The sequence below is a fragment of the Bos grunniens genome, chromosome 29 (genome assembly GCF_055505025.1).
Source record: "Bos grunniens cultivar Pamir isolate PY7600 chromosome 29, Bosgru_T2T1.0, whole genome shotgun sequence".
Lineage (NCBI taxonomy): Eukaryota > Metazoa > Chordata > Mammalia > Artiodactyla > Bovidae > Bos > Bos grunniens.
The window spans coordinates 43,120,066-43,136,855 of NC_141193.1; the positions used below are offsets into that span (position 1 = coordinate 43,120,066).

Consider the following 16,790-nt stretch of genomic DNA (forward strand, 5'->3'; position numbering starts at 1 on the left):
ATATTAAAAAGAAGAAGCCAAAGGAGGCAGGAAGTGGCAAGTTGGAAGGTCAGGGACGTCTTCCCAGGAGAGGTGACCTAGGATCTCAGTGTCGAAGGAAGACTAGACACAGCCTAGTTGAAGGAGGGAAGAGTCCTTGCAGACGAAGGGAAATACCCACGGAAAGGCAAGGCAGTGTATGGAAAGCGACGGAACTAGGACGGGTTTTCCTCTGTGACTTATCAACCCTGTCTCACTGCTTTGCACTCTACACTTAATTCCTCTCGAGTGAAATGATGCAGTCCTTCGGCATCCTGGAAAAGGTAGATAACCAATCATTTCATCTCTTAAAGAAATAGGCATTGATAATGAGGGTTATCCGTGAGATTCATCAGGCTCTTGGGCGAAAACCACATCGGGGGCTTAAGGGAAGCCATGTGGGAAGCTGATGAAAATCAGCCAGTTGATGTGAAATGTAATAAACCTTACTTTTTATTCTTTCTCCCAGGGAGTTTGAGAAATTGGAAGCCTTTGCCTGAGAGCAGATGATTTCTTGGGTTCTCTTCTCCTTAAGGATGAGACAGAAGGAAAAGCTCAGAAGGAGAATTCCCGACTCTTGGAATTTCGGGTGGGACCAAGGTCCCGTTTTGAAAACTTTTTGGACTAAATCTTTGCAGGTCCAATCTTTTCAAAAAGTTTGCCAAGATGTTCCCAGTCCTACATCCCAGCTGCATGAAGGAAAACCGAGCAGAGGGCAACGCCCTTCTCAGAGTGTGGTTTATTTCTGTTTGCAGCAACTCTGAAGACAGGAGGCCAAGGCTGACCTCTTTAGTCAAGAGTCTGGTCAACTTTAAAATTATGATTGCATGTGAAAGCTAAAATGGGAAAGAGAAAAAATCAGTTCTCAGGACAGAAATGCTAAAAACCCTTGGGCCACATTCCAGCCAAGGTCCTGGCCCTGCATACGGAGCTCCCATCAGGGGCGGGTGGATGGGGAGAGCGGCTAAGACCGGTTCAGGTCGGTTGAGTGTCCGGGATCCTGGGGTTTATTCTAGAGGTGTCCAGCTTACAGATAAACTTACAAGAGTGATCACCTACATAATCCTTAAACAACAGAAGCTCATGGCCAGGTCTCGTTATTGAGTTGCCTGCCAAAATATTTATCAGTTCTCGGTGAACTATCTACAGTAAAGACATCAGAGGAACGGGGCTTCCCAGGTGGCTCAGTGCTGAAGAACCCACCTGTGAAGCAGGAGACCTGGGTTCGATCCCTGGGTTGGGAAGATCCCCGGAGGAGGAAATCGCAACCCACTCCAGTATTCTTGCCTGGAAAACTCCATGGACAGAGGAGCCTGGCAGGCTGCAGTCCCTGGGGTCGCAAAGAGTCGCCCATGAATAAAGTGACTTAACAAGCAGGCATGCATCTAGTATGAGCTGATTTTGGTTACAACTGCAAAGACCCTATTTCCAAGGAAATTCACATTCATAGGTAAAGAGTGTTAGGTCTTCAGTGTATCTTTGGGGCAAACACGGTTCAACTTGCAACTCACTGTATTAGGTTGGCCAAAAAGTTCGTTCGGGGTTCCCATCACACTATAGGGAAATCCCAGAAGAATTTTTTGGCCAACCCAGTAGAATGAAAACAAGACCCTGGGCTAAGCAGGAGAGAACCTGGCTGGCCAACAGGCTACCCACCTACAGAGGTCCCCCTCAGCAAGTCCCTCGTCCTAAGTTTCCGTTCTCATCTCTAGCGAGGTAGTGCCCACCCACCTTGCTTTCCTCCAAGGTGACATGAGTGTAAAATGAAATCATGTAAATAAAAGCATTTTCTATCCAGAAAGGGTTGGTACCAGTGCAAGGGATTATTGTGAATTCACCCCACATTGTGTTGACTTTTCCCTAACATCGTAACTACATAATGAGTAGGTAATGAAACGAGACACACAGCCTGTCTTCCAGGGAAGAGAATTTAAATTACATGCCTCCCTTCAGGTACGGTTGGACTTAAAAGTACAAGAGCAATCTGCAGTGAAGGAGACGAGCATTGCAGATTCTTGCTCCCTGGGTTTTCTATGCGCAGCAAAGCAGGGTGGTGTTCAGGTAAAACCGAAGGGTGGAAAGAAATTCAAAGGTAAACCGAAAGGACCAACGTTCTCCTCTGGGACCTCGACAGCATCTCCAATCGAGGGCAATGACTCCCCTCCCCTGTGTGCCTGTGTGGTCCATAATATTGCTTGCTCCCATGGCAATGTCCTGACAAAGGCCTTGAATTTGCTTTGTCTGATGACTTTTCTGGCTATGGGGACACAGACCACCCAACTTATAAAATTAGCTGAAGAAGTCATTTTCCTGGCTGACTGATGTGACATACTCCCATGTCAATTACACAACACAGAACCATTGTGTAACCAGAAAAAAAAAAAAAAAAAGGTTTTGTTTTTTTCCCAAAAAATTTGGAGTTAAAAAAAAGCTCCCTTTCCCCTTTTTGAGTGGCCTGAACTCTAGCAATAAGAAAACTTTTTTCAGGCTGCAACATTAAGCCAAAGGGACTGAGAAGGTGTGTAAAAATGGTCACGTGTATTGAAAATGCCAAAATGGGGTGTGGAGTGACAGCTTGAGAACTTGAGTCACATCTGAAGCATCATGTGACCACTTGAGAGTTACCAATGACCACAGCAGTGATGGATTCTGTTGACCCTGGACCTCAGAGGGTTGGCTGACCCAGCCGAAATCCCACGGGGGAAAATTGCATCAGCAAAAAGAAGACAAGGCTGTGCCTCTGCCCTGCAAACCCAGCTCTTTATTTCTCCCTTCTGGGTAAGCGTGCTTCCCAGGGGCTTTCAGACACCTGCAGGAAGAGGCCAAATTACACACCAGCTAATAAACAAAACTTTATTTTCCTTTAATACAAAAATTAAATAGCAAAGTTTATTTTTTTTTGTACAGTGATAAATTAGAAATTTACAGTACAGACATTAATGCAGACATACGTTTGTACATCCTCGATAGCAGGGTCCATTTCTTCTGACGCTCAGCAATTCATTCAGGGTGCGTCGTAGGGGTTTGCTGGTACCTCTAATGTCGAACATCTGAAAGTCCCTCAGGTTGGCCTCAAGGGGGCTGGGGCTGCGGCTGCGGGTGGCTTGGGGGACCGAGAAAGGCCACACAGCAAGAGCTTGTCCGCCACACCAGCAGGCGGAATTTCATCTCTGTCTAGATCACACCTGATACTCACTCCACCTTTCCCACCGAGAGCTCAAGGAACCTTTGTCCTCCTCTCATCTGAAGTCTCACGACATCCCTGTGAGGTAGGAAGAAATTTAGGGCCACCTAGATGCCCCACTGGGAGAGACATCAGCGTCGCCTTCCCAAAGGCCCCAGCCAGGCTGGCCCGAGCCCTCGGCAGGATGGTGGGAGGGCAGATGGACCCAGGTTCCGGGGGGCAGGGGCGCTTGCAGCCTCCAAGGAAGCCTGCTGGGATGACAGTGGTCGTATACTGAATACTGTGGGCAATCAGGGAGCTCCGTAAGCTTGGAGGACATGGCTCATGGGTCCCCAAGCAGGCCCTCGACAAGTTGCCTGGGTGAATACTGGGGATTTGCTGGTGCAAAGAAGAAGGGAAATAAGGTAAATCAGAAACAGAAACAGCAGGTGGGTTTACCGCGGAGTAGAGGCTTGTTGGGGCGGGCGAGGGGGCTCCGGGGTTCACTTCCCTCCGGGTAATGCCCAGTGGGCATCACCGCACACACAAGGACAAGAGGTGGCAGCAGACAGCTCTGCCGAGGCCACAGCGCAGCAAAATCCATTATTTAAGCCTCTGGGATCTGATCCTTGGTAGGAGCAAAATGCTCTGCAAGGAGTTTCCAAGATCTACGACCTAGGCCCTGGAGAAAGATGAGAACCTAGGTCCCTATCCAGATGTAATACAAACCCAGACAGGGACTCTGAGCCCAAGTACAGTAAAGAGGCAAAAAGAATCGTCGAGGGTCCAAAGACGTGACATAATTGGCTGGGACAGCAATGCCCTCCAACTTCCCCCATCACGGAATGCAGTTCAGGACGTAGATCGATTCTGGGGCTCCTTCCAGGGGGCACTCTACAGCCCTCTTCTGGCTGCGGCGGTGGCCCCCTCGCCAGAAGCCGGCATGTGCACACCTGGGTGAAATCTCCAGTTAAGTCTGCCTTCCAGGGCTGAGGCTGTGGGGTCCCTCCTTACACCCTCAGGTCTCAGCTGGGTTCCCCCACTGAATTCAGTGGTCAGGAGGCTGAGTGGGGCAGGGCAGAGAGGACAGAGCTGGGGTGCTGGTGGTGTCAGAACCCAGACACAGAAGCTTCCTGGGGTCCAGGTTTGGGGGACGCAGGAGACAGAGGCCCAGGGGAAAGCAAAGTCAGAGAGCATCTCGGGGAAATAAATGAGTGTCCCTCTTTCTCCTGGCTGAGGTCCCTGAGCAAGCTGCCAGTTCAGGAGCAGTCTCAGGGATCAGGAAACGGGTCTCCACAGAGGAAAAAGGATATGACTCAACCAAGGCACTGCATCAGGAGGTTCTGGTCAGCTTCACTCTGCCCAGGTTCCTCTGCCCTGAGGTGCAACCCTTATGGAGGAGGAGAAAGGAGCCTGCCAGAGAGGAAGCTGACAGAGGTGCCCTTGGGCCTTTTCGAGGCCAAGGGATTTTGTAGGAAGTTACAATTATATACCTACTTCTCCTGGATTTCTGAGAAAGAGGAAGAACCCTAACCTTTTCCCTAGCAAGCTGCTGTCCTCAAATTCACCTGTGTGAGTCACTAGATTGGTTTCCCAGGTGGCTAAGTGGTAAAGAATCTGCCTCCAATGCAGGAGATTCGGGTTTGAACCCTGGGTCGGGAAGATCTCCTGGATGAGGGCATGGCAACCCACTCCGGTATTCTTGCCTGGACAATCTTTCTGGACAGAGGAGCCTAGTGGGCTATAGCCCATAGAATCGCAAAGAGTCAGACACGACAGAAGCGACTTAGTGTGCACACGCAAGTCACTAGAAAACCCCGAGCCCTGAACAACCTGCCCCGGAAGCCACATTAGATGGAGCCAAGGTTCATGATCATCTAGGGAGGTTTCCATAGAGACTGTCCTGTAACAGAATTGATGCTTTCTGGCAAAACCCCTGCACATCAATTTGCAAGGAACCCCGGGAAGGGCTGAGTGATGGGTTAAAGTTGGAAAGACCCAGGAAGAGGTTTATGGGATGGAGACAGTGAAACAGGTGGCAATTCAGCAGCCCCTGCTCCTTCTGAAACCAACGGCAAAGTTCAGCAGAACCAGGTTGGATTGGTTAGAGGAACAGAGTTGATCCTCCCTGACGTCCCTTAAGGTGCCTAACACAGGGTGTGACACACAGCTGGCATTCAATAAATGTGCTGATAATTAACTTTTTTTTCAAACCAATATCAATTTAAGAGGTGACAATAACTCACTTCAAGGTAACTGATAACTAACTCTTCAGCCACAAAGCTCCTTTCCTAAAACCGTAAACACCCTCCAAAGTCTAGAATGTGAAAGGAGCAACCTAAAAGCCTGTGACATTGTCAGTGTGTGCCAATGGCCAGCTCCAATCAAATATACTTCCCCTGAGAAGGCAAGAGACTGACGGAAGAGACATTCTAAGACCTAGAAAGCTTCAGAACTTGGGCATCCAGGTTCACCCAAGTACCCTTACTGTCACTATTTCATCATTCATAAACACGGAGCACCCTCTCCACAACTGGCCCTCTGCTAGGATGCTTGTCTCGGTCACCCAGTCACTGAAACATTACAAAGAGAACTGCATTGCAAACCCCTGCACAGTCCTTTTTCCCTTTCCTGGGCCAGAGTCTCCGAGCAACTCCCAAGACACTGGAGAGGAGCGTGAGTAAGGGCAGGCTTTGCCCTGGGTGCATGCTCCAGGACCCCGGCCAGCTATGGGAACCATCTGCGAGCAGCAAAGGGAGTTCACATTCTACGTTTCAGGGGCGATGCAGTCGTAGATGGAGTTCAACTGGCCCTTCTGGGGAGCATTTCTCATGCTCCTGGAGCCCTGACCCAGAGTCCAGCCAAGGTACTCAGGCCCAGAACACACAGTGGGGGCCACCAGTGCCCACTTAGCATCTGTGCACGAAACCCCAAGACTTTGCCTTCCAAAACAGGCAACAGTCCTTACGCACATCTTCATCTCAGCTCGAGAACCACACCAGACCAGAGAGAGAAGAAAGGAAAATGTCAAACTAGGGGCACGAAGCTCAAACAAAGACATGCTTATTTCCAGAATCTGAACTCCTATTTGCAATTTTGAGTCCCTGGAAACATTTCTCCACAAAGAAATGGGATAAAAGAGCTTTCCTACCTGTTTTAAAGGGGCGGGGAGGGGCAGGGATAAATAAATAATCATCCCAAAGTTGCTAAAGCAAAGACCGAGATGAACTTCAAGGACAGCAACCTGTTACATCAATCTGTCCCAAAGATCTGGTGATTAGAAGACCTCAGGGGGTTGAGGAGAAAGGCCAGTTATAACTTTAAAAGAACTGCAACTTTTGAGAGGCTGCTAGGGGGTACCCTCTTGCAAGGAATATAAAGCATACATTTTAAAAGCTCTGGATACCCCTGCAAAATGCAATTAAGACCTGTGCTGTAAGAGTTTGCAGTTCATTTCATATGGTCTACACTTTATTCCCTACAAACCAATCAAGCTCCTGGCTGGTATTCTGGAGATTCATTAAGCACCATATAAATACTCCAGGCCACACTGCCTCCAATGAAATCTTATACGGAGCCCTTGCCAATTACTAGGAAACAATTATGCACCAAAGTAGTTGGATTAGTTGTCCTTAGCTCCCTCTACAAAATTGAAAAAGTCTCCATTGCGCCAAGTAGACCAGACTCTGATAACATTCTTATGCTAAAGAGAAAAAAAAAGGCACTATCATTCTGAGAATGCAAGCTGACCATAGTTTTAAACTCAGTTGAGTAACTATTAAGTCATGGTCCAAGAATGTGCTTTTAATTGTAATTGACACACACAAATTATACAGTTAATCTGTGTGAATGCAAAGTTGCCAAGAAACGTAACATTTTAGCTCTTCCAGACTGGCGTCTGCATAGATACAATCACACAAAGTAAAATATATTAAGTCCCTGGTGCTCAATGCAATCGGTCTCTGGGGTGGGTAAGGTAAGTCGACTTGGTAGATCTCATTTTCCTCTGAATTAAGTGATTGTCAAGAAAGTGAATCGCCCTTCCTTTCCCCCCTCATTAGACCTGCTGCAGTGCAAACATTCCTATAAAAATACCTATTTTGAGTCATTAATGTAAAATGGAAAAAACAGCAGCGGTCTAGTAGGGAGCTATTGAAATTTAAGAGGGAGAGAGAGAAGAAAAATTCACGGGATACCTCATGTGTGTTTGTACAGTACTTTTGTTTGTTCAAACAATTCTGTTTTATGACAAAGGCACTGAAAGATTCTGACACCACCTCTTGGGAGAGCAATCCACAAAGTTCTAAACAGCAGACAGTGTACCACAGAAAATGTTTATGTTAGATCAGCCAAACTATAAAACTCTTGTAACACTTCTCTGAACCCAGTGCTTCCAGTGTTTATAGATCGCTCTGCTGTCTGAAAGACCCAGTTAGTATTTAAAACTTGTAAAGGGTTAAAAAAAAGTTAATCTTTCTCCCTGTAAGTTGCCTACTCACAGCTCAAATCCCACCCTGCAGGGAAAAGGAGCATCCCCTGGACTTCCTGGAATCTCGGGAGGACCTCCACGCTCCAAGCTGCGACCTGCTCAAGTGATCAATGTTTTGATTTTTCACAGCTTTGAAAGCCTCTTACTGGCTTTTCCATTTTGGATCATTCCAAAGTCTGCAGCAAAATCACTAGTTTTATGATGCTGGGGGGGGGAGATGGGCAGCGGGGGGAGAGCGGTGGTGGATTATTGGGGGGGGTTACTGAAGTGTTGCTAGTTTGTTCAAACTGAGATTCACTGCATAAGCTTTTTAGTAGCACTTGCACCCCAATGCTGGCATTCCCCCTGGAAAGCATGGAGGCTGGCTAGCCTTATACCACAGTCTCATTACCTCTCCCAGGCTTCACCCAGCCACTCCCTCTTTTCTCTCTCTTTACCTTCCCAGAATTCACCAATCTGTTGGAACACTTCTGCCACGTGTGCAGAGTTTTGGCAGACCAAATCCACATGCCCGAAGTGATGCCCACCAGCAAAGACATAAAGATTTTCAACATTTCCACTGCCATGTTGGAGTCATCTGCGGAATACCGGAAAAGCGCCCAGTTGGAGATTTCATAGAAATAACAGGCAATCACGCAGGTTGCAGGCACTGTGTACAGGACCGAGAAGACCCCGATCTTCACCATCAGCCTTTCCAACTTGTCTGTCTTCGTCCCATCCTTTTGAAGATTCGACCGAATTTTGAACAAGGCCACCAACCCCGCAGCAATGAACAAAGTCCCAATCACCAGGTAGGTGAACAGCGGGGCCACCACAAAGCCCGTGAGTGCATCCAGGTTCTGGTTCCCCACGTAGCACAGGCCAGTCAGCTCGTCCGCGTCCACCAGTCTCATAATCAAGATGACAATGGTTTTCACCGCGGGGATGGCCCAGGCTGCGATGTGGAAATAAGAGCTGTGCATTTCGATGGCTTCATGACCCCATTTGAGTCCCGCTGCCAAAAACCAAGTGAGCGTCAGAATAACCCACCAGATGGAACTGGCCATTCCAAAAAAGTACATCAGCAAGAAAATGATTGCACATCCTGTGTTCTTAAGGCCTTCTTGAATGAGAACAGGTTCTGCTGCCTCTTCAAAATCGCAGGATATCCTTTCCCGGCCTACAGTCAGCCTGACAATATAAGCAATGCTATAAATATTATAGCACATACTGAGAAAGATGATGGGGCGCTCTGGGTAGGAAAACCTGGAAGAATCAATCAGGAAGGTGAGCACAGTGAAGGCGGTGGAGATGAAGCACAGGCTGGCCCACACGGCCATCCAGACGTCGGTGAACTCCTTGGCCGAGCGGCTGTACAAGCCAGCGTCGTAGCCACACTTGAGAACACAGTTCAGGCTCCTTTTCACCCAGATGTACTGATCCGAGTTGGTTCCCACGGAGTGGCACTCTTCCCCAGGCTGGATGGGGGTTTTGTGAGGCAAGGGCACTTCCTCATCACCTGGCCCTTCCATGCACATGTGGTTGTGGTCGTTCTGGGGCGGGAATTTGCTGCAGTTTAGGCTCTCCGGCCAGGCAAAGCCAAACTCCTTCAGCACAGGCTCGCAGCGTCTCTTGACAGAAAGGCACATCCCGCCGCAGGGCCCGATGGGGATGTTGACCTTCTCTGTGCACATGGGCACATACACGGAACAAAGGAAGAACTGGAAAAAAGTCAAGAAACGAACAAAGAAAACAGTGACAGCTGACATGGAAGTCTGACCGAAGGCTTGCACAAATCTGACTTGCTTCTGGGCAGAGTCCATATCTACTTTTAAATCAGTCTATAGGGGTATCTGACTGTTGACTCTGACCTCAAATGAGCTTGCCTAATAATCCATCACTTACACCTTTTTCTACTTCTGGGTCTAGTAAACCCTTTCCAGGAGAACATAGATAAATAAATAGATAAAAGGGACTCAAAGCATTACATAATCCCCTTTTGCACAACACTTAGGGAAATAAACCTTAAAGAGCTGACTTTGAGCCTCCCTCCCCTTTCAGCTACTATATGAAAGAGCTGAACAGACTAATCAGTCTGACTCAGTTCTCTGGATGATGGGGTGCTTTATTTTTATCCCCATTTCTTTATTACCATAAAACTAAATATTCAAAAAAAAGGAGATCCGGCTTTTATCATGTTAATAGTCTCTCCTTCCTCTATTTTATTCCCCCAAATTATTTTTTAACCAGTCTCATATTGAAACAGAAAATGTCCTCATTGACGCTGTTAAACCCAAGGATGGGAAGCAAGTTGAAATCTCTGGGTATCAGGGGCTTTGTTTGGCCAGGTTTCCTCAATGAATAATAATGAAGCACAATAGGAAAATACAAATGTTCAGTCCCTGAAACTGCAATACCAGCAGGGGAGAGTCCAGTTGCTGTCCTCAATTCCTCCAGCATTGATAAACAGTCTGCTTGGCTCCGTACAGATGTTGTCTATGAAGTCTAGAGTTACAAGTAACTATTTTCCAGCATGTAAAGGGATCTCGTCCTGTCCTTCAAAACAGCTTGGCTGCCTCCCCAGGATACGTGTAATTAAAAATATATATCCCTGAAAAGCTGTTTTGCCAACAAAATTGCCACTGGTGTCAGGATATGTGTTGTTTCCAAACTGAGAGCTCGAGAATCATTGTCCTAAGCTTTCATAACCTAGTTCTAAAATGCTGACACTTCCACAGGGACATTTCACCAGCAACAGGTCTAATCCCAACCATCCTTCTGAAACCGCCATCCAACTTTTCAAATGACCTATGTAAAAACATCCACCTAGTAAGTCAATTGCCTGCCTGTTTATCTCTTAGAAGTTACAATCGGAACCACAGATTTCCAAAGCTTTCAGCCTGGATAACTATAGAACTATCCTCTATTCCTCTCCACTCCTCCCCCACCCCTCCAGTTCTCTCTTTTCTAAATTTCTAAAAATCACTCATAGCCTTTCCAACAGAAACACAACCAGTGTTAACATTTTTAAAAGTTTCCTTCCAGTTCTTTTTTTTTTCAGTGAACTTGTCGTTGTGGTAAGATTATAATCACTCGTATATACAAATTCTTTCTGCACTTATTATGTTAGGAAGAACATTTTCTATAGGACTACATAAGCTTTAATATTTTTAATGACTGGGAAAAAAGAAAAAAAAAAAACTTCCAATATACAAGCTACCTTCTGGAGCTTGACCCTACTATCGCCTCTTCCCCAAGTGATGCCTTCTCCCCCTCCATGTCCTAAACCTGCCCTTAACCCTGAGAATAAGAAGGAACTCAAGACAGCGCAACCATTCCTTCGCACATGACCTCTACAATCATGCAAGACACCGCGAGGGGCCATTCTGCAGAAAATGGGCCAGGGGTGTTGCATTTAATAACACACCCAAAAAATACGGGGGAGAAAGGAGGTCGGCGAGGGAGCAGAAATTCCCTGTCGCCTTATCACTCCCTTCCAAGTCTTAGCTGCAACTGGCTGCCGTGCGGAGGACTCGCCCACCGAGCAGCGGCGGCCAGAATCCTTGGCAAAGATAACTCTCAGCTCCGCTGGGGTTAGGGGCTTGGCCAGACACGGGTGGGCAGAGGAGAAAGACGGAAGGGCGGGGTGCAGAGCGGGTTCTTTCGCAGGCCAGATGACTTACACAACGTTTTGGCCTCCAGTCCCTGAGGAGGGACAGCAAAGTGGGGGTGGGGATGGAAATCACTTTTCCCGGATAGATATCATTCCTTGAGACCTAGGAAGGGCACAGGGGGCTCGACCTGGCAAGGGCCCCGGGGAGTGAATCCGGGGCTCGGAGGCGTCCCCCTGCCCCAGGGGTCCCGCCCAGGGAGGGGGCGCCCACCTGCAGCTGGCTGGAGCAGCCGTACTGGATGAGCGGCGTGAATGTGGTCAGCTGCAGCTCGGCGTCCGTCTGCAGCTCGTGCCCCACCAGGTTGGGCATCTTGGTCACGTTGTAGCCCAGGTTCTGGCACATGGAGATGCGGATGGGGTCGCAGCGCCTCTCCTCCTCGTCCCCGAAGCCCCGCACCGGCTCCACGAGCAGTAGCAGCAGCAGCAGCAGCAACAGCCGTGGACTGAGCCCGACGCCCCCGGGGCCCCCCAGGACGCGCGGCCCTGCGCCCCGCCAGGCCATGGCCAGAGCCGGGGGCGGCGGCGGCGGCGGCGCGGGGGGCTGCTCCAGCAGACACCCCCAGTTTGCACGGGGCCGCCGGCCGCCCGCGCTGCTCCCGGCTCCGGGGAGAGGGCGATAAGGCGCCAAGGGCGACTACGACGGGGCGGAGGGGTAGCGGCCGGTTCTCCTGCAGCTGCGCGCGACTGCGTGGGGGCACTAGACGCCGCGAGCCGGGGCCGGAGGACGGCCTGCGGGGGTAATGGCTACGGGCGGCGATCCCCGGTACGGCGCCAGCCACGTCCGCGCAGCGCCTCTGCCGAGCCCGCGAGCACTCCGCGCCACCGCGCCGCTCCGCCGCCCGAGCCCGAAGCGGCGCTAGAGGTTCGCGGGGGCGGGCCCGGCGCGCGACGGACGGCGCGCCTCTCCAGTGGCCGCGTGCCGCCAGCCCGTGCCCCGCCCTGCGCCCCGCCCCGCCGCCCCGGGCTCCCCGCCCCGCTCCCTGGCGCTCGCCTCCCTCCCACCCGGTGCGCGGCGCTCTGGGGCCGGGCGCGGAGGCCGCCGCGGCTCTCCCAGCCGAGCCCGCGCGCCCCTTCTCCCCCGGGCGGGGGGAGGGGGAGAGGGGGGGGGAAGGCGCGCCCCCAGACCCTGCCGGCTCCTTTTGCTGTCCTCCAGCTGTCCCCTCGGCCCCTGGCCGCTTCCCCATCGGGCAGCGAAACGTACACAAAGAACACGGGATTCGGGTTATTTACGAAATCGTGGTTTTTAAACCGCCGGCTGTGTGACCCGGAGCAAACTGCTCGGCCTCTCGGTGTCAGGGTCCTCGCCCGTAAAGAGACTGGGGAAGATAAGAGCGATAAGGCTTTTCGAACACGGGGCCCTGCGCCTGGCACGGCGCGGGCGCGCGGCTCCGTGCGCCCCCCAACCCGCCCGGCGTGCAGCCCGGCCCCGCTCCCGCCCCCCGCCTCGGCCCGACCTGCAGCCGAGAGTCGGGGAAGGCGGGGCGCCCCGGAGCCGCCGACGGCCTCGCGCTCCGATTTCCTCACCGTACGAAATGAAATTCCACAGGGGGATTCGAGAGGAAATGAGACCGGGACGCTCCGTGCTTCTCGGCCCGCCGCCCTTCCTGTCTCGGGGACACGGTTTCTAAATAAGGTTGGGAGGGCGAGAGGGCGGGAGGGGAGAAGCTTGACCTGTGCAGGAGGTGCTGGCGGGGTGGGGAGGGGACCGGGAAGGCTGCCCTCCTCCAGCCTTCCGGGCATCCACCCACCCCACCCCCCCACCTGCCTCCTGCATCTCTTTCCAACTTTCTCTGCTTCTCCGGGGGTCCTGGGGATCACGCCAGCCGTGTTTTGATCCAGCTTTACCCTCTCATTCCCAGCCCTCTCCCCACCCTCCGTTCCTTCGGCCGAGCTTGGTGTTAGCCCACAGTCTCCACTAAAGCCTCAGCAGGTGGATTCCTAAACAATTTAGTCCTTGCAGGACTGCCAGTGTGCCTCGCAGAGCCTCAGATGGGTCACCTGTAAGATAAGGAAGTTCGTATCTACCCCACGCAGTTGTTCTGACTTAAATGAGATAATGTGTGTAAATTGTTGTGCACACTGACTGGCACGTCGTAAGTGCCAAATAACTTGGTTATTGTTGATGTCGTGGAAATCTCCTGCAGCCCGGGTCTAAGGATCTGGGTTAAGAGCTTTCTGCTCTCTTCCTGAGATCTTTTTGTCCAACACTTATCACAGTTCTCCAAGAACTTGGTGACAGGGACCAAGCTTCTACTGTGTGTTTATGTCCTCCCATTTCAGGTAAGTCTAGCATATGGCAGAGGCTGGATGCAAGTTGAAAGGACCTCAGTACCACTCATGTGGTAATCATGTTATGCCTTGTATATACTACCAACCGGTCCTGGGTAAGGGCAAGAATGGAATCAACTTTTTTTTTTTTTTTTTTGCTATTTGGCTCTGTGCCTAGAATTGTGTTAGGCACATAGAAGCTGCATGGTCTCCAGCCATCATCATAACCTACCAGGGAAGGAGACTCTGTTTGTTCCTCAAAGAAATGAAGAAACTGAGGTCAGAACCAAAGTGATTGTTAGAAAATGAAGGGGAGAAAACAGAGGCTGAAAGGAGGCCTTTGAAAAATGAAAAAAGTGGAAGTGGGGGGGAGCAGGGTTATTTCCCCAGAAAAGTTCCCAGCTGGGAATCTATGTACTCAGCAGTAGGGTTGAATCTTCTCTTTATCTTTGCAGAGTAATGCATGAGACCATTGGCCTACAGAGGTGAATAAATGATGAGTGAATCAAGTGTATAGATGGTTCTCACCTTGTAGGAACTCAGAGGAGGAGACAATAAACAGATAACAGTAACTCCATGTGTAAGTGCCCACAGAGAGAACTGTGGCTAAATTGAAGGTAGAAATAGCTGAATTTAAAGGGCTGCTCAAAAGGTAGAATTCTGAGCTACTCGGCAAAGCAGAGCTGTGTGCAGTTGGCACTTCTTGGGCACTTGCAAGGAGGGCAGAGGGGTTTGCTAGAAGGCAGTGGCAACCCACTCCAGTGCTATTGCCTGGAAAATCCCATGGACAGAGGAGCCTGGTAGGCTGCAGTCCATGGGGTTGCTAAGAGTCAGACACAACTGAGCGACTTCACTTTCACTTTTCACTTTCATGCATTGGAGAAGGAAATGGCACCCCACTCCAGTGTTTTTGCCTGGAGAATCCCAGGGACAGGGGGAGCCTGGTGGGCTGCCGTCTATGGGGTCGCACAGAGTCGGACACGACTGAAGTGACTTAGCAGCAAAGATTTGCATACACGGTTTATTAAGCAGTGGGTTCTATGAGGTCAAGAAGCAGGAGCTGTCCCTGCACAGAGCCTAGCACACAGAGGCAGCTCGTTGTGTTGGCTGAAGGAATACTACTATCAAATCAATAACAGATAATTCATGTAGAACCTTTACCCTGCGCCAGATATGGTGTTACACACTTTGCATGCATTTAGTTCACGCAATGGCCTCAGCAAACTGATGTTCCGAGAGGGTAAGCCGTTTGCCCAAGAACACACAGTAAGTGACAGAGGAGATGTGTATCTGCCGGCCGGAAAGTCTGTGTGCGTGGCGCCGCGTTCACAGAGGAAGCTGCCTGAAACTCTGCCTAATCCATGGTTACAGATAACCCTTTTGTGATCTGAACCTCTCATTCCTAGAGTCCTGCCATCTCTGCCTCGGCCTGCTTGATGCGACTGTCTCCTTTGAGAGCCCTTGAGAAAGCCGCTTGCCCGTCAGAAGCTTTTCCTGTCAACAGCTTTTCTTTCCCAGCATGGAACTCATCGCAGGTATTTTCCAAAAAAGAAAGCCCGGGGAATCACATTTCAGTCTGAATGTGGAAAGAAAACAAAGCCCACGACTTAGAGCTAAGTCTGAATGGCCTGGAGCCTCCCTCTCACCGAGTGGTTTACACAGTCGCCAATCTGCGCCTGGTGACAGGCATGGCATGTTTGTCTTTGTTGCAGAAAACACTTCCCCAAGGGAGTTCCAGGCAGAAGGCTATCCACCCTGTGACATGTACTGTTCAAGAGAGGTGCTTGGTCAGTCTCTCAGTCACTCTGTCGTAGCCAACTCTTTATGACCTCATGGACGATGGCCCACCAGGCTCCACTGTTCGTGGGATTTTTCAAGCAAGAAAATTGGAATGGGTTGCCATTTCCTCCTCCAGGGACTCTTACTGGACCAGGGATTGAACCTGCGTCTTCTCCATTGGTAGGCGGATTCTGTACCACTGAGCCACCTGGGAGATGGAAGAGTGGAGTCAAAGATAGTGTCTTGAGAATAGACCTGTTAACCTAAAGGATGGGCCACGGGTCCCTAGTGGCTCTGGCCCCAGTGCCTGGGCAGCTTCCTCCATCCACTCCCTGAGTAACAAAGATGCAGCTACTTTGGAGCAGCAACAAACCTGACTTCAGCAGGCTGTTGGGCAGTCGGAGGGCTCTCTATTTGCATCTAATGAGAGGCTGGGTTCTAATTAACTCCTGTGATGTGTTAATTTTTCAACCTGACATTTTCTGCTCTAATAGATTCTTGTAATGGTTCCTAAATTAAAGGCTGCGTTTGCAGACTAACGTTTAGGTTAAAATCCACCACCTAGGGGGTGGGGGAGGTGGCCCATAAACATCCTTTCCCTCCTAAGGGAAACCTCTCATTTGCAGTTCTTTGCTAACCCAATTAAGTGCTGAAGTAGTCACCCTAGAGCCTGCTTTTTATTTTCTGCGAAACAATCCAACTAATCCATATTCAGTGGCTTCCAAGAAAAGTCTTATTCCAACCACTCATGAAGAAACCAGCTTCTTTGAATCTGGACAGAACATTTAAAACTCACAAAGAGCTGTCTTGATAGAAAATGTAAGAAAGTGGTTCATTATTATCCTGTTTGGTTTTTGAGGGAGAAATTCACTGTGACTAAAACCTCATAAGGATTGGGAATTTACTGTGGGACCACAGAGCAGGGGGGCAAGCCTTGCCCCATCCCTCCGTGTATAGTCTGAATGCTGCATCTTCCCTTGCACCCAAGAACATGCAGACTGAGTAAACCAGAAGGAAAGATTCATCTAGCTCAAAGTTGAGAAATCAGAGACCCCAAGGGGTTAAGTAAAGTGAAAGTGTTAATCACTCAGTTGTGTCCAGTGCTCCAGAGGAGCCCACCAGGCTCCTCTGTCCATGGGATTCTCCAGGCCAGAATACTGGAGTGGGTTGCCATTTCCTTCTTCAGGGGATCTTCCCGACCCAGGGATCAAACCCAGGTCTCCTGCATTGCAGGCAGATTCTTACATATAAATATATATGAGAATCAAGTCACCACAGAACTCTAGGGTGTCACGGAGTCAAAGCCTGGTTATTCCTCCTTCCAAGCATAAGGTGTTATAGAGGACACTGTTGGTGGGTGGTGGTGATGGTTTAATGTACAGATGGGCAATCAAGAACCTTTGCAGGAGGCAACACATAAT

The 16,790-nt window shown here is 50.1% G+C and overlaps 2 protein-coding genes and 1 long non-coding RNA gene across 3 annotated transcripts; 1 reads left to right on the forward strand and 2 right to left on the reverse strand.

The window, feature by feature from the left end:
* Positions 1-2,857: 2,857 nt before the first annotated feature.
* FZD4 (frizzled class receptor 4) lies at positions 2,858-12,156 on the reverse strand. Its single transcript, XM_086383029.1, has 2 exons — positions 11,534-12,156; positions 2,858-9,370 (listed from the first exon to the last, which is right to left on the reverse strand). The coding sequence occupies exons 1-2, from the start codon at positions 11,822-11,824 to the stop codon at positions 8,042-8,044; spliced, it is 1,620 nt and encodes a 539-aa protein (XP_086239155.1). The 5' UTR covers positions 11,825-12,156; the 3' UTR covers positions 2,858-8,041.
* On the reverse strand, positions 12,067-13,077 carry LOC147342562 (uncharacterized). Its single transcript, XM_086383030.1, has 2 exons — positions 12,777-13,077; positions 12,067-12,638 (listed from the first exon to the last, which is right to left on the reverse strand). The coding sequence occupies exons 1-2, from the start codon at positions 13,060-13,062 to the stop codon at positions 12,067-12,069; spliced, it is 858 nt and encodes a 285-aa protein (XP_086239156.1). The 5' UTR covers positions 13,063-13,077.
* On the forward strand, positions 12,816-15,815 carry LOC147342563 (uncharacterized). The gene is made up of 3 exons (XR_015157357.1): positions 12,816-12,955; positions 14,997-15,125; positions 15,303-15,815. It is a non-coding gene; the product is annotated as an uncharacterized LOC147342563 (long non-coding RNA).
* Positions 15,816-16,790: the final 975 nt, after the last annotated feature.

Bases quoted from the DNA above. Each gene is read 5' to 3' on its own strand.
- LOC147342562 (XM_086383030.1), bottom strand. From the start codon at position 13,062: ATGCCCGGAAGGCTGGAGGAGGGCAGCCTTCCCGGTCCCCTCCCCACC. The intron at 12,639-12,776 runs GTCGGGCCGAGG...TATCTTCCCCAG, and splicing joins TCCCCGACTCTCGGCTGCAG to TCTCTTTACGGGCGAGGACC.
- FZD4 (XM_086383029.1), bottom strand. From the start codon at position 11,824: ATGGCCTGGCGGGGCGCAGGGCCGCGCGTCCTGGGGGGCCCCGGGGGC. The intron at 9,371-11,533 runs GTGGGCGCCCCC...ACTTTTTTCCAG, and splicing joins GCTGCTCCAGCCAGCTGCAG to TTCTTCCTTTGTTCCGTGTA.